At 36.6% G+C, this 23,209-nt stretch overlaps 1 protein-coding gene across 1 annotated transcript in view; it reads right to left on the reverse strand.

Annotated features, from left to right (window-relative positions):
- Positions 1 to 712: 712 nt before the first annotated feature.
- The window catches only part of LOC150097334 (uncharacterized), a 42,780-nt gene continuing 20,283 nt past the window's right edge, over positions 713 to 23,209 (reverse strand). Inside the window, exons 8-11 of the mRNA XM_090407649.1 lie at positions 16,365 to 16,458; positions 3,721 to 3,790; positions 3,533 to 3,578; positions 713 to 757 (exon numbers count right to left, since the gene is read on the reverse strand). Of these exons, the coding sequence (XP_090263775.1) occupies positions 713 to 757; positions 3,533 to 3,578; positions 3,721 to 3,790; positions 16,365 to 16,458 (255 nt within the window). The remainder of the gene's footprint in view (positions 758 to 3,532; positions 3,579 to 3,720; positions 3,791 to 16,364; positions 16,459 to 23,209) is intronic.

Genomic DNA, 23,209 nt, shown 5'->3' on the forward strand with positions numbered 1-23,209 from the left:
GGCCAATTCTGATCACCAAAACGGGAAATTATACCACCAGAAAATGAATCATGCAGTAATTGAATTGTTTCTCAGGCTGTATGGCATGTGGCACCGTCTTATTGAAACCACATGTCGTCCACATCCATATCTTGCAATTTAGGCACAAAAAACTGGATTATCATGTCGCGATAGCGAGCACCATTAACTGCTGTTGCCTCACCAGCCTCATTTTCGAAGAAGAATTGACCGATGATGCCTCCAGCCCAAAATCCGCACCAAACAGTGACATGTTGTGGATGCATTTGCTTCTCAACAATCACTCGTGGATTTTTTGAACCCCAAATGCGACAATTTTGTCGATTAACGAAGCCATCAAGATGAAACTGAGCCTCATCGCTGAAGATGATTTTGTTCGAAAAATAAGCATCCACTTGTTGTTGTTGTTCCATAATCCATTCAACAACTCTCTTCGCTGTGTGTGGACATTTTTAATAACCCTGAACTGTCAGCTGTCACGCTGTCTTTTTTTTCTCGTTGGCAACACTTTACCGCACAAATGGCGCTAAATTTAATTCTTGCGTGAATTTTGGGACACCCGGTATATAAAAGCTAGTCAATTGCATTTACAAATGTAAAAATACATGTCATGTAAGTGGATAATAATACATTACGAAAATATTGGTAGAGAGGGTACACGGACAACACTTCGAAATTAATGACGGTTTAATACTTACTTTGGATGCTTCATGAGATATTTCTGTTCATTAAAATACGCCTAGAACAAAGAAAAAAAAATTCCCCATATATATATATATATATATATATATATATATATATATATATATATATATATATATATATATATATATATATATATATATATGGCAGAAATGAAATTTAATTTAAACATATTAAATAAATTAAATGAAAATTTAAATATATGCATGGAAGAAATGAAACGTGAAAGAGTGCGTTGATCTGTAGGACAAGAAGAGAAATAAAAACCTGGCAGGCGATTTTTTTTTTTTTTTTTAATATTTCGGTAAGTATGTATTTTACCTAGTTTAGGGTGTGAGGGAATGATGTCACCTCTTGAAATTTCACATATTACTTCATCATTGACTGGTTTTAAGGAAGTGAGGATTGAGCAAGTGAAAAATATCACGACTGAAGTAGGATTGGCAAGTAGATATATAATTTAATTAATTATTATATGTTTATATGACTCAGACGACTGGGAATTGTAAACCTGTTTAGTACATTAGTATCGTAGCTAGGCTAAGTTTATACATATAAATAATTTTTATTTAATTGAGAACGTATGCTCTAGATACTAAACAGGTAACTTTTTATAGTTAATTCGGGGATCTAATAAGCAAGATGGGTAGTCTTACACAAAGCGAAGAATCTTCCACCTAAAGATGCAGCAAAACATCTCTGTCAAACTGCGGGTTCGAATCCCACTGTGGGCATGGATGGCTTTGTAATTGTCTTTCTAGGTGAGAGATGAATTTCATCACCCCGTGTGAAACCCCCGCTTCCTGGAGGCCTGAAAAAGTTCCATGTTTGGAGTCCAGAGTACAGTTTTTTTATGTATAAAAATAAGTGAAAAAATACATAAATATATAAAATTAATAAAAGTGGGAAAAAAATCTTTATCTCGCCCACGGTATGAATGTGTTACAAGTTTCTATAAACCTTTCGTGGGTGGGAGCCACATAAAAAAAATGCGACTAATATTTGCTGAAATCCGACAACACCCCTTCTTAGCAACTTCATTCTTAACTTCCACGGATGCCCTCTCGTCATTTTCCCACCCTCCATAAATTGAAAAATTCCATCACTTGAAATCCTGTATTTGTAAGTCTCAGTCATATCACCCCTCTTTCTCCCGTTTGCTAGTGTCCGCAGCCTGTGTGATCAATGATCAATCTGTCTTTATAATCAGTATTCCACAATCCTGATATCATTTTTAACACTCTCCCTTGTATTCTGTTCAATATATCAGAATCACAACGGAAACCAGGAGACAAGACCAGCTCACAATAGTCCAAATGAGGTATTATCAAGGCCTTGTAAAGAGACAATATAACATCCTTATCTTTACATGTGAATGTTTCGTTTCAGCATTGTAATTATCTTTTGAGTTGTTGCAATCTTTGTTACATGGCTGGCCCCTGAACTTCAACTTCCTATCTATTAACACTCTAAGATCCTTAGTCTCATTAGTTTCTTCTAAGTAAGTATCCATTTGCATGGTAACTTTCTATGAGAATTCATTTTTGAAATTATGGATTCTACAACCGTGTTAAAATAACTCTTTTCATTATCCCGACGTTTCGTTCTTCATATCAAGATCATCATCTGGAGCATATATAAATATACAAGACAAGTTGCGTTACATTTCAAACCGTAAGCTAGAGAAACAATGATTTGATCACATGCTACTGACTGGCATGACCTCTAGTGGAAAAAAAAATTATAAATTACAACATGAATTCTTCCTTATAGATTTTTTCTTTGACAGTGATGTTCTATTTTTTAGTATTAAAGTTGTTATTTTAGATTTAAGATCCTCGATTTTCTACAGTCCTGTTTATAGCTGTTCTTAGAGAGGAAGGATTCGTGGGACGAATATATGTCTTCCATATGTATGGGATTTTTAGACCATCATTATTGTTTAGATTGGGGTGGTTGATAACGATCTCACAAGCTTCCTAATTTGCGTTCATACCATGTTTTGGTGTGATGTAGACAGCAAATTTAAGGAAGCTTGTGAGATCGTTATCAACCACCCCAATCTAAACAATAATGATGGTCTAAAAATCCCATACATATGGAAGGCATATATTCGTCCCACGAATCCTTCCTCTCTAAGAACAGCTATAAACAGGACTGTAGAAAATCGAGGATCCTAAATCTAAAATAACAACTTTAATACTAAAAAATAGAACATCACTGTCAAAGAAAAAATCTATAAGAAAGAATGTTTATTCATGTTGTAATTTATAATTTTTTTTTTTTAAATCAAAAATAACAATTGTAATAATAGAAATAGGACATCATTGTTACTGGAAGGAAAACCATCTGTAAGCAAGAATGTTTATTCATGTAATCTTAAATTAAATCTAGCTTGATGTATTTTTTTTTTCCACTAGAGGTCATTCCAGTGAGTAGCATGTGATCAAATCATTGTTTCTCTAGCTTACAGCTTGTATATTTATGTATGCTCCAGATGATGATCTTGATATGAAGAACGAAACGTCGGGATAATAAAAAGAGTTATTTTAACACACGGTTGTAGAATTCATAATTTCAAAAATGAATGCTGATCACCGTGTAACACTAAAAGAAAGGATTCTATGAGAATTAATTACATGCGTATTTCATGTCCAAGAAAGAAGAAATAGCGCTATGAGAATTATCGCAAATATTTTTAACGATCACATGATAGATGAATGTTATTAGATTTCATAAACACGCATAAATCATATTACCATATAGTTTTTTTAAAATTTTTTTTTTCTGTATGTATATCTAAAATACTTACCACAAATTTTTCTGTCTCTCGGAAACTGTATTCATACTTTACATCGCTGCATAAAAAAAATAATAATAACGAAATGAAATAAAAAATAAAGAAAGACATTTATATAATATGCCAGTACTAAACACACACGCACGCGCATATCTTTAATTATTCAGTCAGTAAACCTATATTTGCAAATGGATACTTACTCACAGGCACGTTTGCATTTGTCTAAACAATCTTTTATGCGTTCCTCTGTGATACTGCACAGTGAAGTTCCTGAAAATATAATAAAAACATTATTTATATCAGGATAACTCAGCTTTCTTAAGAGACACTTAACGTTTCTGTTATCGATTCTAACCCAGTTTTTTTTTTTTTTTTTTTAAATATATCTAATTATTTATAAAGATAGCAGACTGCACTCTTAGATATTTATAATTTTTAAGGAAAGGTGGACTTTGACTTTTCTGGTAGAAAAAGATCAGGGAGATTAAGTGAATTCTCTCTCCCTCCAGCATCAACAATTGGAATTTATTATACGTGGGCTGTTCAATAAGTAATAAGACTAATTTTACTGTGGCGAAACCACTCATCACAATATTCATTTCTGTGGAATAAAGAAATGTTGCTGTCTGTATTAACACAAGAGGTTGATAGCAAGAGGTCACGTGACACTCTGGCACACCGGGCTGATGTGCCAGAGTGTCGCGTGACTAAATGCAAGTGCTCGTCGGCGTGCCTACGAGGTGCGACCAGTCTTCGAAATGGAAGCGTCCCTGGAACAGCGTCATGCGATTAAATTTTGTGTGCGTTTGCAAAATTCGGCATCAGACACTTTTAACATGATACGCGAAGCTTTCCACGATGAAGCAATGTCGAGGGCAAGTGTTTTTCGCTGGCATAAAACTTTTAAGGAAGGAAGGCAAAATGTGGAAGTTCTTGAACGTGAGAGAAAACCTTCAACGTCCATCACAGAGACAATGATCAACACAGCAGCGATTATCATCAAGCACGTCAAAAGGAAGCGTCCATTGCTAAAGAATGGCTTCTTATTGTACCACGATAATGCAAGACCACATATTGCTGGTTGTGTAGTGGACGTTTTGCAGAAAAACAACACAGATATCTTACCACACCCTCCATACAGTCCTGATCTCGCACCGTGCGATTTCTGGCTGTTTCCTCAGCTCAAGAAACCACTAAGAGGCCGCCATTTCGAAAGCAACAAAGCATGTGTAAAAGCTGCGGAGGAGGTTTTGAAAGAACTCTCAAAAAACAGACTTTCACATGTGTTTAAGAAGTGGACGCAACTTTGGGACAAATGCATCGCGTCTCATGGTAGTTGCTTCAAAAAAGACCATGTAAATTATAACGATTAAAGGTAATCTGTTTTCTATATAAATATAGTCATTACTTATTGAACAGCCTACGTAAATATGGAAAATAATCTAGCATGATAATATACTACAGTTAGCACTGCTGATTATTGTAAATTAACTGTGGATGGTGACGATGAGTCTTCGCAGCTATCGATAATGACGAAAAAAAAAAAACGTAGAAAAAAGATGTAGGTCGGGCAATCTTGGGCAAATCCAATGCCGAAGGTTATATTCTCATAGCTCTCTGGTAAATATCGAAACTTTTAAGTTTCTTTTAAGTTTCTTTCTATAAGGGCCTGTGTAGCTCAGTGGAAGAAGTGGTTTGGACTCTGACCAGTTCAGACGTGTTTTGTTGAGCTCTGAGTTCTTAGTGCTGTGTATAGGAATTGGGTGCAGCGTAAGCTGATTATATGTGCTGACGCCCGCGATCGCTAATTGCTCCCTTCCCGTAAAGATGCTTACTGTCGCGGGAACATCAGCAAGTAATTCCATCGTACGTAGTATGGCTGCTGCTAAGGAGAATTCCAGCAAAATAAAAGGATGTAAAAAATACATATATATATTGGAAAAAACTACAAGTTCTTCCATGGAAACCAACATAAATATCATGTCATCAATAAACCTGCCTGAGGAACTGGACTGGACTAAAGCCTGCATTCTACAGTGCGACCCGGCTGACGCCCCATACACCGAGGAAGACATAATAGAAAGCCTCAAATCTAAGGTAAGAGGTTCAGATGTTTGGCACCTCGGTGTCCTCAAATATAATTATATTTTCCTTATTAGCTTTAAGACACTTGCTGTGAAAGAATCATTTGTAAATTTTAAAGAATTAGATGTATATAAACTAAAATGCAAAATTTTACCCATATCCAAAAATCGTAAACTTGATATTATTATACACTGGTTACCCCCCCCCCCCCCAAATCCCAAACAGACTTGTGTCAATGCACTTCGAAAAATTCGGAAAGATATGTTTAACAAAAATGCATTGAACACTTCACTAGTAACAAGTGGGACAAAGAATGGGCACATGTCCTTTCCAACAAAAGAAAAGTAACCATCACTTTGAACGAAGGTACCAAAACTGAAGAAATACGGTATGTCATAAAAGTACAAAAAATGACTGGATTAGTCATCATCCCAGGACGTCCCCCTGCATGCTTTCGATGCAGGAAGATTGGCCATTTAAGAAAAGATTGCACTGCACCGAAATGTGAGCAGTGTAATCGAATCGGTCACAACATGAAAGAATGTCCTGGAAAGACATTCTTTCATGTTGTGACCGATCTACTGCCGTTTGCTTGACTAGCATAGACGGCTGGTCTACTGCCGTCTATGCTAGTCAAGCAAACGGCAGTAGACCAGCCAAGTACCAATGAGCTAGAAAAGCAGACGATGTCCAAGATAACAACTTAGAAGAAATGCAACTGAACGAAGAAAATACACCCGAAAATATTATCCAAAAAATACCACCAAAATCAAATAAGATGAAAGAAGAGGGAACACTCTCTGTTACCTCTGAAGAAGATAGATGCACAGAGGAAGAAAAGGAAAATGCCGGAAAGGGTGAGGATGAACTGCAAGAAGAGGAAAAACTCTGCATAACTTCTCAGGAATAAAACTGTAGAGAGGACAATGCTGAAAAAAAAGAATATATCAGGAAGAATGATGAAGAAAAGCATACAAGTCCTGAAAAACTGGGGGAAAACAAAAAAAGTCCAAAGGCAATCACCCCAAATAGAAGGAACCAAATTAAAATTACACCTAATGTAAAAGCAAAAAAGATATAAAGATAAAGTAAAAACTCAGAGAGGAAAGAACTGCTAATTCCAAAAATTATGAAGAAATCAATTAATATAATGACCATTAATTGCAATGGGTTAAACAGCAAGCAGTCACAGACATTATTAAGAAACACGATACATCAGAACCACACAGACAATGTAATGCTACAAGACACAAGAATACACACAGACTCAGAAACAGAAAAATAACTTCACAGAAGCCAGCAATGTCATTACTACATCGTTGGAGACCCAGCCCAAGATAATGGCATTGCAGGCGTATTAACACTCATAAGAAAAAGAAGCAACATACAGATAATATCCCACAGCACCATAAGAGAACACAGAGCGCTCGAGGTTGAAGTGGTCTGGGGAGATCAAATAGTATCGTTAATCAACATCTACTGCCCCTGATGATCACAACAACAAAAAACACTTCTCGGAAACACTTGAAAATAGAATGCTAAACATAAAAAATATCATAGCAGCCGGGGACACGAATTTTATTGAAAACAGCAGTATAGACAGGGAAATTAAAAACATTTCAACAAAAAACAACTTCACACACATAATACAGCGATGTCATATAAAGGACACATTTCGCATACTATACCCTACAGAAGGAATATACACACTTTTTCCCACACCAATGTCTCACGGCTAGACAGAATATACATTAGTCAGCATCTAAAGTCCACTGCTAAGGGAAGTTTGCCATACCCCCACCCAACCTTTAGTTGGGGGGGGGGGTATGGCAAACTTCTTTAAGTTTTTTTTTTATTTTTATTTTTTTTTTATTTTTTTTAAATCTAAAGAGGCCAGTGATGAAAGGCATGAACTCCCATTCTACCTTTAGTGACATCATTTGGTCAAAGCTAAACTGTCCCTTGAGACCTTAGACAGCAACACATACACTAACAGAAACTACCCACTACGGAAACCAAATAACAGCATTATTAACACAGACCAATTTGCGTCAGAAATTAAACAAATACTAGACAATAAAAAAAAAATAACAAACGCAATGGAGGCATGGAAAACAAGTTTAAAATACAAGTAAAAAAAGCCGCCATCAAAATAGGGAAACACCAAAAATACAACACAAACAAAGAAAAACTAAACATAATTAAAGAATTAATGCAGAAGTATAACACAGACAGAACACCCCCAGAAAATAAAATAGCCATTAATGCACTCAAAGCAAAACTAAAACAAATTGAAATAAGATAGGCTGAAGGGGCCTGGGTTCGCGCTAAAATCAAAATAATGGAATAAGATGAAGGAAGGACCAAAACTGCATGGCTCTTTGAACAACAACAACAACAACAACAACAAAAATAATAATAGAAAGCGACTTTTAATAAAATAAAACACGAGGGGACAGAAATCGAGGGCGATGCAAATCTCCTCCGATTCTTCCACTCACAATACACGAATACGTTCTCTGAAAAAGAAAATGACGAAACAGAAACACAAAACTTTTTGAAATAACTACCAACGCTCAGACAAGGAAGCAGAAGACATTTACTCACGAATCACACCAACCGAATGCAAGAAAATGATAAAATCTCTATCACAACACAAATCCCCAGGACCCAACAGCCTCACTGCGGAGTTTTACAAAGCGTACTACCCCCTGTTTGAGACACTATTTGTGATAATGCTATCCGAAATACACAATTCGGAGAGCATCCCAGAACATTTCAACCTCGGCTACATAGCATTAATTCCCAAAAAGAAGACACAGCAAACAACGAAGAGACACAATGGAGAGGAATTACACTCCTCAATACAGACCAAAAAATTTTAACTAAAATTATTTCTGAAAGAGTATAGAAACACATAACCCAGATCATATCCAAATCCCAAACGTGCGGAATAAAAGGCCGAAAAATATAGGACAATATCCCACAAGTTCGATGTATATACGAGCACTACCAGGCAACACAACAACCATGCTTACTGGTAGGTCTCGACATTGAAAAGGCCTTTGACTCAGTGAATCATCGTTACCTAAATGAAGTCATCAAAGCCGAAGGTTTTGGGAAAAAATTTCAGAATCTGATTTCAAATATTTACACCACAGCAGAGTCTCGCCTAATCATAAACAAGAAACTGTCTGCACCGGCCAAAATTAAATGCTCGGTCAGATAGGGAGACAGCCTCTCTATGATCCTCTTTGGTCTCGCCTTAGAGTCGGTGATACGAGAAATATCAAAACATCCCGGCATAGCGGGCACTCACATAGGCGGCGAAGGAAAAACAAAAGTGCTCGCATATGCCGACGATATCACATTAACTGTAACCACGGCCGAGTCCTTCACACTCGCATACAACATACTCAAAAAATTTCAAAAAGCGTCAGCACTGAAAGTAAACCTTCACAAGTGCCATGCGATGTTCGTCGGCAGGTGGGTACAAAGGCCTACCATGCCGAACGACATAAAAATAGACAAACACCTACCACTTCTGAGGATCGTCATAGGGGAACAAATCCAACACACAATGGGAGCTTGCACTTACAAAAATAACCAAGAAAATTACACAGATGAGACTCAGGCAACTATCACTAACAAGTAAAGCTAAAATATGCAATCAATACTTACTGTCTAAGATATGGTACCTCATGAACAATACTAACTATAACGGACAAGAAGTAGACAGAATACACAGAGAGTGCGCAAAATTCATCTGGGGTTCCAAATACGAACCCATCTGAAGATCCACAATATTTCATAACATTGAGGCGGGAGGACTCGGCTTAATAAACGTACATCTAAAAACTCTAAGTGCGAGAGCAAAAATCATAGAGAGAGCTTACACAGAGGAAAAAGCGTGGAGCGCATATATAATATATTATATGCAGAAGATAATGCCCGACAAAGTAATATGCTCCCTTCCGCATTCGAGTGGCAAAACACCAAGAATGTTCCACGAGATTGCCGAAGGCTACAGCTTTATCAATAAACATATAGGAATAAACGAATTCTTGAAGATGAGACCTAAAGCAGCACACATCAAACTTACGTGCACAGTTATACCACCACCACCACAACACCGGGAGATTGAAAGAGGGGCATTAAGACTATCAAACGCACTTAAAAAAGCTTTCAATCTGCCTATAAACCCAATATTAAAAACATTCTACTACAAAGTACACCATGCTTGTTTGCCCACCAAAATATGGTGGACAGCGAAAGGGATCCCACTTCAAGGCACCGCCGGATGTCATTTCCCTCCCCCCAACCAGAAACACTTTGCCACTTAATGATGTACTGCCCTCATACCTCTCGAATATGGAACACGGTTCAAACATTCATAAAACACAAAGAATCCTTAACAGAACACACATTATACTGGTTAAACGAAGGTAGCATTAACACAACTAAAGCAATCATCATCATCATAACAACAATGTACTCGATTTGGACATACAGATGCGACAAAATCTACGGAAGGGAAACAGGACCAGACATACTCAGGAAAATAAACAACATATTAAAAGACACAATCACCGATACTATAAACAGAAACAAAATAACAAAACACCAATGGCGGAAAATAGGTCTCATCTCAGAATTCCAAGAACAACTGCAAATCATAGAAATAAAGGACCCACCATAAATAAATACATAAACAAACCCATACACGACCTTTTGCAGAACGCGAAAGGATAAAATACAGTATGTATACATAAGCGAATGAAAAACATATTGTACATTTTTTCATTAAGCTGCATAACCAATTGTACATTGATTACCTTATACTATAATTAGTTGTATTTTTGTGCATAATATTGGTAACTATAGAGGTTGTAGTTTAGTTTTATGTATCAAAAATATCAATGACAGTCTATATAGTGGAGAGTGTGATGACACTCTACTGATCCGCTGGGTAATCTCAACTCTCTGTCAAAATTTAAACCTCTTTTTTATGTTAAAGCAACACTGCACATGTATATACTGAGTTGCAATCCAAAAGAGATAATAATGGCGGAATAAACCATGTAATGATGTACTGTAAAAACAAATTTTAAAGTAATTATATGTAAAGAATATGTATGATATGTAAAGTAATTACACAAAGAATGGTGAAGTAGTCTAGGTGGAAATAGACATTGAGCATGTTATCGTGTTGTATATGAAAATAAAATATCAATGTAAAACCATTGTATATACAAAAAAACACCGTGTGTATGTAAATAGCAATTTATTTCGTTAGATAAGATAATAGCATTGTATCAAATCAATATGTAACTTATGCTGTATAAAGAGAAATGACTGCTCAAAGAAATGAAAAGGACTTTAGGTGGAAATAGACTCTCAGCTATATATTTATTCTGAATGTATATAGATGCTCTGGATTAATAAATATTGGTAGCTCAGTGGATGTGGCGTTTGCATACTACGGCTCTTGGCCGCACGATGGAAGACTTGATTTCGAGTCTAGTCGGCGACTAGAGGAAATTTTTTCTAAGCCTTTTTTCAACCGGTTCCCGAGTTAGTCGATCTCTGACACGGGCAAGAGGGTTTTTCGTCCTGTAAACTCAAGAAAATCGACCGTAGAACCCACATTATTTCAGACATTAAATATACGAGTGTTAGGGACCACGAGATGGCGGCACCTGTTGAGCCGTCACTCTTCACTGCGTGTTGCTTAATTCGTGATAGCCTTGGGCCATCTATCTCTGATTGGGTACCAGTGGAGACTGAACTGCGCACTCAGTCTCCAAAAGTTAGATAAGGCTAAAAACGGCCTCGCCTACTACAGGGTGTCCCAAAATTCACGCAAGAAGTAATTTTGATAGAAAACACAGGTTTTTAATTAAAAATTGTAATTTGTTATTGATTCATAAAGTATACAGTATAGGGTTATGCATGGAATAGCATATCGGGTAAATGGCCTCCATGGCTTTGCTGGCACATACGCACTCTTTTGTAGAAATTTTCCATGTCGAAGTTTTGCATAAATGTGGCTGAATTTCGTTGATAAAGCGCTCAATTTCCTCCTTCAAGGCGTGGGTGGTCGTGGGCTTGTTGGCATAAACCTTAGACTTCAAAAAACCCCAAAGAGAAAAGTCCAACATCGTTAAGTCACATGATCTGGGCGGCCAATTCTGATCACCAAAACGGGAAATTACACGACCAGGAAATGACTCATGCAGTAATTGAATTGTTTCTCGGGCTGTATGGCATGTGGCACGTCTTGTTGAAACCACATGTCGTCCACATCCATATCTTGCAATTTAGGCACAAAAAACTGGATTATCATGTCGCGATAGCGAGCATCATTAACCGTTATTGCCTTACCAGCTGCATTTTCGAAGAAGAATGGACCGATGATGCCTCCAGCCCAAAATCCGCACCAAACAGTGACATGTTGTGGATGCATTTGTTTCTCAACAATCACTCGTGGATTTTCTGAACCCCAAATGCGACAATTTTGTCGATTAACGAAGCCATCAAGATGAAAATGAGCCTCATCGCTGAAGATGATTTTGTTCGAAAAATAAGCATCCACTTGTTGTTGTTCCATAATCCATTCAACGAACTCTCTTCGCTGTGTGTGTGGTCAGTAGGCTTCAGTTCTTGAGTCAATTGAATTTTGTAAGCATAAAGATGCAAAACTTTCGTGAGAATATGCTGTAGAGAGCTTCTCGAAATGCCCAATTCAAGACCACGGTGCCGAATTGATGTTCCTGAACTCTCAGCAACACTCTCACGAACTGCTTCGATGTTTTCTGTTGAACGACTTGTTGAAGGACGGCCAGAGTGTATAAGATCACTAATTGATCCAGTTTCCTTGAATTTTTTAATTAATATTTTCACAGTTGATGAAGTTAAATCACTATTCCAACCATATTTTGTACGAAAATTGTGAACTGTAGCTGCCAAACCTTCATTATTTTTAAAATATTGCTCAACAATGACAATGCGTTGTTCTTTCGTGTAGCGCTCCATTTTTAATAACCCTGAACTGTCAGCTGTCATGCTGTCTTTTTTTTCTCGTTGGCAACACTTGACTGCACAAATGGCACTAAATTTAAATCTTGCGTGAATTTTGGGACACCCTTTTCATGCATGTGCATGAAATCATTTGCTATTATCGCCCTACTTCTTAACTCAGTACTATCATATCTAGGTAGCAGTGCTACAATTTTTACTCTTTCACATTTCTTTCTTGCTTCTTCAAACAGACTTGGTCCACCTTTGCTGGTGGACCAAGTCTGTTTGAAGTCAAAGCTTGGTCCACCTTTACGAGCTGCCCAGTGTTGTATTACCTTATCCCAGTCCTGAAGATATTTTCAGGTGCAAACTTTGTTTGCTCACAGATAAAGGATTAAACTAAATTTATTATCTTCAAACAGACCTTTCATATCTTCTCTCATACTGAGCACTATCATTTCTTTTACATTTCGTTTTTGGTTTTCAATTACTTTTGTCATATTTTTAATTTTCACTCCCGGGAAACTAGAAGTGATGACTCCCTCGACAAGCGCAAATTTTAAAATTTTTTCAAATATTAAACAAATTTGTGTTAGAGTAAGGAAGGAAGGATATTATCTTATTAAAGAAGGTTAATTTGAAGGATATTACCTTCAAATTAACCTTCTTTTTGAGGTACTTCGTTTAGCATATATAAATGCACATAGTTAATGGTTTACTGCAGATTATTAACGACAACATTTTTTTATTATTGAAATGACTGAATAGAATGCTGATAAAGACATTGTAACAGTTGTGTTCCAATTGGAAGTACAGTATAAATAAACTTCTTGATAGAAACTTTAAAAAAAATGTCAACTGATGTGATAGTAAAAAAACTAAAAAATCAAGTGAATAGAAAACTAAACAGTTTTTAATTTTTAAAGAATAGTTCAAATTGAACTTCTGGGTACTCCTTTGATCCACTGACTGCAATTTATTGTTTTTTAATTTCTATATTTGGCTATAAAATATTCTCTATTTTAAAGTGTGTAGAGATGTTTTATTCATAAAATTAATCTGATCAAATCACTCACAAAATATTCTTCTCAGTTGGCATCTGCTGTTACGGACTTCATCGAATCTAAGTGGTGGGCCTAAATTGTGCAAAAATCAAACGTAAAAGGAGCAAGGAGACCAAATCCAAAGAGGAACTCAAATTCGAAGACAAACATATCAGGAATATAATATATGTTCTCCAAAATGCCACTGGTTCCCTGCAGAGATTGTTGTTGTTAGTTTATGGGAATATATCCAGGATGCCTCAGTATTTGCATTTGGATTCGAGATAAGGTATTAATCAGAAGCTATTATTTCCTTGCCCGGGGACAGTTCTGGTTACCATCATTCTCTGAAGTGTTCTTATGTCTGTAGATACATGTGCTCACTGGGTAGGTTTGCCTGCTTTTGGAACGAAACATCCAAGTTTCCGAGACAAAAATCCCTTACCTACTGATGAGATCGGCTAACCTTTGGTCGAAAATAACTTAATAAGGTTCCTCACGTTACTGATGGGAACTCGAGTCTTTCCGACCAAAGGGCTTTGTCTGTACCGAATGAACTACGGAGGCTCATGTAGAGAGAGAGAGAGAGAGAGAGAGAGAGAGAGACATGTGAAAGTTTGTAATAAAGAGAATAAGTTATGGTATGCTAATATGATTCGATCAGTATGAGTGTTGGAGGAAGATGAGTGACTCATGAGGACATGGCAAACATATCCTAAATGGATTACAATTCGTATCCTTTGATATAATAGGAGTGTGCCGAAGGCCACACTCCTCTTATATCAACAGGAGTGTGGCCAGGGCCGACGGAAGCGGCATGCAGTGAATGCGGGCGCCGCTACGAAGGGGAAGCCGCTGCCAAGGCATGGTTCATAAGTTCATTTTTAAGAAACAAAATTTTTATCATAAAAACAAAAAATTCTTAGAATGATCAATATTAAAATAAATAAGGCCGGATACACTGAATAATAATAAAAAAATTGTATATTGCCGCCTCTTTGATCAGCCGGCTGTTTACAATTTGCAGCTAGAGCAGGCTAAATGCTTTCCTGCAGAATGTTGTGTCTGCTGCAGTCTATCTAAAGTGAAACGGTGAACAGTTTTTATGCGCTGAAACGAATTTTCGTACAAAACATTTGTTGCTAGTTAACAAGTCATATGGTACGCATTTCAGTAGGCTATTGACAGTAGCGCAGTGCGAAATAATAGATGCGCTATTGACAGTAGCGCATCTATTATTTCGTAATAATTTCTTGTGGATATAAAACAGAAATGGAATCAAAAATTAAAAAAAAGTGAAGAGGTGGATGGAGAACAAGAATTTAAAAGTGGTACGGAAGTTCGACGACGAAAGAAGACACGACAATTTGACTACGAGCTTCATGACGAAACGCCACAATCGACAGAAGATAAATTTAGAGTGAATGTGTTTTATACACTTCTAGACGTTGCAATGTGTTCGTTAATAGAACGTTTTGAACAACTTAAAACATATTATGTTAATTTCAATTTCTTGTATAGATTACTACAAATTAATAATGAAGATTTACGACAAAATTGTGACGATTTAGAGATTATCTTGAAGGACGGCGACAATAAAGACGTAAACTATATGACGAGTTAAGTGTTTTCCGGGATATTTTTCGGAAAGATAATTTAGCTATTCAAAACCCTTTCGATATTCTTAATTTTATTGTGTCCAATAATTTATCTTTCCCTAACTTTTCAATTGCTTTAAGAATAATATTAATCTTACCTGTTAGTGTAGAGAGTGGTGAACGTTCCTTTTCCAAGTTGAAATTGGTTAAAACCTACTTAAGAACAAGTATGTCACAAAAACGGCTTGCTAGTTTGGCGTTAATAGCTATGAAAATGATATATGTGCGGAATTAGACGTTAAGGCCTATTATTTCTAATTTTGTGAATATGAAATCAAAAAACCTAAAATTTTAATTAAAAAAATTTCAAGTATATTTATGTAATTTTATTTATTTTCTGTTATTCTGTAAAGATGTTATTTTTTGAATACTTATATTAAATGTTCTAATTATTGCTGAATTATTTTCTTATTTTCTCATCTATCTTGAGTTTCTTTTATTTTCCTAAAAGATAGTTCCACTTATAAAAATTATTAAACAAATTTTACAAGTTACTAAGAATTTAGTAAAATGCAAGGATTTTTTGAACTTTAGTTCAAATAAATTTTAACTTTAATTAAAATTCATTTTAATTTTGTTAGCGATTCGGGTCGGTGAGAAGGCTATAATCCCTCTATCATTATATTCAACGATTAAAGTGAGGTTGTTTTATCAAAATTTGCTTTAGCTTTTGAGAATTTTTTGAATATTCGAGTTTTTAACGATTATCCTGCCTAGTCAACACCTCCGGTTCGTTACATTTAGCGAACCAACGTGTGGCTGTTCCGTCAAAATTTATTTAAGAAATTTCAAATAATTTAAATTTTTATTATCGTGAAGAATCACACACGCCCTGATCGTCACAGAGGCACTTATATAGAAATTTCATGCGGGCGGCAGAGACCCTAGCGCCACCTCTGAGTGTGGCCTTCAACTTTCCCCCATTTCTTCGAAAGAATAGGATTTTTTCTGTTTTCATGATTTTTTAACAATTAAATTACGAATTAATGAAATATTCTTGGTGTTTTCTCAGTCGGCTATTTTTGCTGAATAACTTACCATTGCCACGGAGTTCCGTATATAAATAATAAAAGCGTGGGATTCTGCAACGCTTGGCTTTTATCCCTTCAAGATGACAGGTGTAGTAACATTCCTGAAATTGAAAAAGGAGATTTTTTGATTAGTGTAATAATTAAATTACAATTTAAATAAAAATAATAAAGCATAACAATTAATGAAAAAGTTGAATATATTACTTAAAAAACGAATGTGAAAAGTTATTTATATCAATTAGATTCGTGACAAAATATTTATTATAAATCATTGAAATAAATAGCAAGAATATAAAATCATACTTAGAGCTACTTTGAAACAAATTAAGATTTCTTAATAAATGAAATCATTCAGACATTGAAGTTTTGTGTTTTTAGAGTTATGAATAAAAATTAGATCAGTTCGTATTTGAGTTGATGTTTTCTAAATCATGGTATAACTGGATTATACTAGGATTTCGAGAGGTATAAAAATTTTGCATCTGTGGCTTTTATTGCTCTTTGGAGAATAAAAAGACTTAGCGAATTTTCCAGTGCATTTTATTGCCCAAAAGAAGTAGCCTTTTCCTTACCTTAATCCATCTTTTGGAAACCTGGAAGAAAGCAATCCCCACTGTTAGCTTATTACAGGTGAGTAGTAAGGTCGGCGCTTTGAACCAGATCAAGATCAACATAAGATAAAGAATCGTGACGTGATTGGTTATTGAGATGATGACGTTATTGTGTATGTGACGTAATGGGCTTGGAACTTCCCTGGGGGCATATGTGTCAATTATTTCAGTTCTTGTGTTTTAGTTCGCGTATGGAATTATGGGTGATTGTAGAGATAAGGATTCGTGTCATTGGTGGGACACTTTTAACCAGATCAAGATCAAGATAAGATAAGGAATCGTGACGTGGATGTGTGTGTTGTTTTCAGATGAAGATAGAATTTGGAATGTTTGGAATTTCGCTGGGGCCCCCCTTCTGTCAGTGACATCAGTCCTTGTGTTTTGGTTCGCGTATGGACTTGTGGGTGATGGTAGAGATAAGGACTCGTGTCGTGATTGGTGGGGTAGGGTGAATGGGGGAAGCGATGTTCGTGTTGTTATCAGATGAAGATAAGTGACATTGGAATGTTGGGAATTTCTCTGGGGGGCCCTCTTCTGTCAGGGACATCACGTAATGTGTTTGTTTCGCGTATAGCATTGTGGATTATTTAGAGATAAGCAATCGTGACGTAATGTATTTGGAAATTTCTGGGGAATATATGTCTCTCTGTGATATCACATAGTGTTTTGGTTTGCCTATGGAATTGTGGGCGATGTTTTTGAGATGCGTTATCTTGGAATTTTCCCAGGGTGACACACATCCGTTAGTGTTGTCATGTTTTGTCTTTGGTTGTCTATAGATGGCTTTATTAATTTTCCAATACATTTTGGGGTATTTCTTTCCTGTTAATGGGTGGAAATTCTTAGAGTAGAGTCGTGATAGCGGCAGTGATTAGGCTTTTCTGAATAATTTAATTATATGCTGGTGTCCCTCAAACACACTTTTTTTTCCATACCTCATACATATATTATTCTTTATTCATATTTTATTCATAATTCATCCGAATATTTTGATTTCTCTAAATTTAAGATCTTAAAGTTCAATAAATAAATAAATCGTGTGTGAATTCACTGTGATTTCAAAGTGATCTTACTTAAATATGCATAACACATCAACGAAACCGTTTGTTCATTTAAGTTTACACATTTTATTTCACAGATATTATTTACAATGTAATATGCAGAAATAGGAGTTTACAGATATCACCAATGCATGTGGTGTTTTTCTTGTCGTAACATTTCTTTGATGAGACATGTGCTATTGGGTGATTTTGATACTGCTTCCCATATTAGAATAGACAGTTCAAAGTACATAAGTATAAATAGTACTGCTATCATAACAGACATCTGCTACCGTTGCGATGGTTCTTGATTTTTACCTGCAAAGAAAAAAACTTATTGTTAGTGACGGAATAGTTAGCAGATTACTATAATCCTAATACAGTAGTTAGCTTCGGAAGTATCAAATCTTTACATAAGCATACAAATTTGCCACATGAAACTGTGAAAAGTTGGTTAGCAACACAGCCTACCTGTGTGAGACATAAACCCATCAGAAGAAAGTTTAAACACAATCAAATCAAAGTCCCGACACTCTTACACACTTTTCAATGTGATTTGGCAGATATGTCATCCCATGCAAAAGAGAATGGGGAAGGGGGTGTTTCCTTCTTGTATGCATTGATTGTTTTTTCCCGATTTGCGTGGGTTCGAACACTGAAGAAGAAATCAGCAGACGCTGTTGTTAATGCTTTCAAGTCTATTTTTAAAGAAGTGCCATGTTACATAAACACTGATCAAGGAAAAGAGTTTTGCAACAAGAAAGTTCGTGCATTGTTTAAGAACCATAATATTCATTTCTACACGACCAGGAGCGAAATAAAAGCACCCATTGCAGAAAGATTTATGAGAACATTGAAAACAAAGATCTACAAATGGATGACGTATACTAAAAAAAATTTATGCGAAAGTTTTGCCGACCCTTGGACATACTTATAACCTCACACCACACAGTACTATCGGTATAGTTCCTTCGGAAGTTAACCTTCACAACGAGGATCGTGTTTGGAAATATTTGTACGGAACCCAAGAGGAGACTACCAAACCAAATTTTCAAGTAGGGGATAGTGTGGTTTTAAGTGATGATACTCAAAAATTTAGAAAAGGGTATTGGGTAACTGGACACGAGAATTGTTCACTATTGATCAGGTTATTAATAGAAACCCTGTAGTATATAGAGTTCGCAGTCGGGACGGAGAGATAGTGGAGGGAACTTTCTATGAACCTCAACTGCAAAAGGCTGATATACCCAATGAACTTCCGGAAGACGTGTATGTAATCGAACAAGTACTTAAACACCGCAAACAGAAAGGAAAGCTTCAGCATTTTGTTAAGTGGTTCGGTTATCCCTCATCGTATAATTCTTGGGTTCGTAGCGAAGATGTTTTACTTAACCCTTCCCAGTAACGCCAGTATGAAAATGTTTCCTACTAACATGCAAACGAAACTTCAAGTGGAATTACCACATGAGATCAGACCTAAAGGTAAATGGGAAATTGTTCTTGCCGAAATTCATCTTCCGAGAGAATTTAATAAGAGCGATTCCGGTTACGATGAGTTTCATATGATACGTGGACTTGGAGGAGGAAGAGTCAACACTTTTGACAACAACAACATCACAGGAAATAAAGGTTTCGAAAAGTCTAAAGAAGGATTTTACAAAGTGTACAAGAATCCCAATGGCAGTTACAATTCACCCTCCCCTCTGAACTTCTTCAAGCAGTGTTTGATGTGAGTTCTGTGATTACTGCAAAAAATAACCCAAACAACACCATTTCTCTGACAGTCTCAAAAGATTACAACCTGTTGTTTCCCAAGGAGTCCTCGGGTTTGGGCCTTCTACTAGGTTTTAATCAGATTGGTGTTAAACTGAAAGGTACAATCACAGGGAAATATCCAGTTGATATAAAGAGGGATGTAGCCGCATATTTTGCTTATTCTGATTTAATCCAAGAACAGATAGTTGGTGATACATGTACACCATTGTTACGAGTTGTTCAGTGCAGCAGCAAGTATTCCTTCGTTTTTGCTCACCCTGATTATTATCCGTTAAGAAAACAAACATTTCAGTCAATTAGCATTGAAATTCGTTCTGACAGCAGCGAGTTGTTCCACTTTCGTGGCGGCAAGACAATAGTTAAATTACACTTCCGACAAGTGAAGGATGACTGATTATCTCAGATATTACACAGTACAGGCGGGTGGGGCTGAAATGTTTACAGGGCTCCCAATACAGCGTGGGTACGGATTAGGTAGCATTTTCAGAAGTGCCTTCTCTTTTCTAAGTCCACTTTTAAAACCTGCAGCTCAATTTGTCGGTCGTCAAGCCTTAAAAGCCGGTCAGCATATGATAGGAGATGTATTGGAAGGGGGTACCTGTACGTCGAGCCTTTATAAATGGAGCATCAGAAGCTAGGAAAACCATTGCGGAAAAGGCTCAGAGTCGATTACTTCAGAGAGGTCAAGGAAGATAGAAGAAAAAAACGAACTAAAAAGCACAAGCGAGATGACATCTTTTGCTGAGGATGTGATGTCAGAGTTAGATCTTTTATCCCGCCCTCGTGTCAACATGTGTGTGGAAAGAATTTCTTATGTCACCTATCAACCAGTATCCAGTACTGACAGTGGAGGTAGTGTGGTATTTTGCATACCAGGTACATCTGAAGAATACTTGGATTGGGGAAAATCATACCTACGCGTTTGTGTGCGCATCACTCACAATGATGGTAAACCTATCGAAGATTCTTCAGTTGGTGTTGTGAATAATTTTTTTCATTTCCTGTTCAGTCAAATTGACTTTTTTCTCCAAGATAAACTAGTGAATGTGGCATCAGACACGTATCCTTATAGGGCTTATATTGAAAACCAATAAATTATGACAGATTCTAAAAATAGTCAACTGACAAATGAACCATTTGTTAAAGATGATGTGCCTAATGTTAGTGCTGTGTTTACCAAAAGTGAATGTGGGATGCGTAGACGACAAGCTCGAATTAACCAATCGAAAAGTGTCGAGTTGCTTGGGCGAATACACGCTGACATCATGCATCAAGACCGGTACTTGATCAACAACGTTTCTGTTCGTGTTCGTATGGTTCGCAGTTCTCCCGAATTTTGTTTACTGACTGCAATTGCTGATGCTAAGGCTAAAGTGCAAATTGAAGAGGCTACACTTTTTGTCCGCAAAGTCAAAATAATCCCAAAGATTCAACTGGCTCACCTGTCTGTGTTAGACAAGTCAAATATGGTATATCTCATTAATCGTGTTCAAGTGTCTTATTTTTCGATTCCCAAAGGTATGTCAGATGCCACACGAGACAATCTGTATCTAGGTGAAATACCATCTAGATTAATTATTGGACTGGTCGCTAATGATGGATTTAATGGCACTTTCAAAAGAAATCCAATTAAATTTCATCATTTCAATCTGAATTTTCTTGTGGTGACCGCTGACGGTATTCAGTATCCCTCACAACCTTTGACTCCGAACTTCAAAGAAAGGCATTACAGCAGATGCTATATGTCACTGTTCACATCGCTAGGCAAATGGAACAGAGACTGTGGTAATGACATTTCTTTTGAGGAATACGTAAAGGGAAACGTTCTCCATGGATTTGACATATCGCCCGATCAAAATGCCATTGCCCCCCATGTCAGCCTGTTGAGAAGAGGAAGTGTGCGACTCGAAGTTAAGTTTGCTCAACCTCTTCCTGAAAACGTCACAGCGGTTCTTTATGCAGAATTTGAGTGTACGTCATCCGTAACAAAGGATCGTTCTGTGTTATTGGACTATGAACACAAGAAAAGTGGGTTTAGGAGTTTGTGCTCGTGATGAATTGCCACAAAATCCGATCAGACAACAACAGTCGATGTTCGTCGTGAACACAGATCCGACCTGGTTGCCAGGACAACATTAGCAAGCTATCTATATTAAAGATAAACACGGCGAACTTTTCGATAGCTTCGGTCGTCCACCCGAAAGCGATATTGTTAACTTTCTGAATATCAACACTAATAAACGGTATTATAATACTGTAGCTGTACTACAAGCTAAGGAATCTGTCGCGTGTGGTTTGCACTGTGTATATTTTTTAATACTGAGATGTCGTGGTCTTTCTATGCAAAATATCATTAGCAAATGTTATTCTAAGGATTTGTGGTTAAATGATATTGTAGCAACTTATTCTGTTACAGGTCATTTACTGAAAATAAAAAATAATAATAAAGAAAAATTGTTTTTTCACTTACCATTTTTTCCACACCAGTTTCTTATTCCCGTGCAGATTTCGGGGAGATAAAAACACGAATTTGGTACTCATTCTTCGAGCTCTCTTGAGGGCAGAGAGTGGACTGGAAGCATTTTCCTTACTGGAACTGGTTGATGGGAATGGTTCTGTGTATTAGGATTGCTCAGGGTAGGTTCTGGATGTGACAGTCTATGTTCCTATTGCTCTCCTTCTATGTGAGCCAATTGGTTTTTCAAACCTAAATGCTTCTGCAAAACAACTAAATATGCTTTTACTTTTACATCTGGATTTTGATTTCTCATTTCTAAAATTGCACTCATCTCATCATCTAGTGTGTACAGTTCATGCTCCTCTGGTGATTGGAGGAGCGTAAATTTTTTAAACATGCGATTCATTTTCCAATAAGTGAACTCAATAAAGGAACAATGATACTGCCTAATAATGGGAACAGTGTTGCCCCATGCTGTAAAACCAATTTTCTTCTAGTAATGAAGGGAAGAGATTTGTTACTTAGTGCTCTTGTAATTTTTTTTCCTTCGTAGGCGTGACTTCTGGTTGTGTTTTAGTGGAATATTTCCTGATAAAACATTTTTGCAGATTTCACAGAGTATGGTGATTTGGCTGGAAGTGCAGTGTTTTAAGTCATCATTTGCTTATTTGGGAGAGGAATGAGATATTCATAGCGTTTGAGTCTATCAGCCATTCAGGAATAAACACTGTGTTGGGTTCTTCTCCTGGCAAAATCCGTGACCTTAAGCGTAAAATATCAGGTGTTTCCTGTCTAAAGTCTAAAACTAAATATGTGTGGGGTTCCCGTGTTGCATCTTTATAAATCTGAACTAATACGTTCGTTTGTCCTGGAAATACTTGGGAAGCTAAATGAGAAAACTGTAAAGAGTCTCGAGGATTTTTAAAAGCAATAACATAATGGCTATTGAGAGAAATTGTCCGAAAAT

Source organism: Typopeltis vanoorti, chromosome 17 (genome assembly GCF_054136105.1).
Source record: "Typopeltis vanoorti isolate ZY-2024b chromosome 17, IOZ_Tvanoo_1.0, whole genome shotgun sequence".
Lineage (NCBI taxonomy): Eukaryota > Metazoa > Arthropoda > Arachnida > Uropygi > Thelyphonidae > Typopeltis > Typopeltis vanoorti.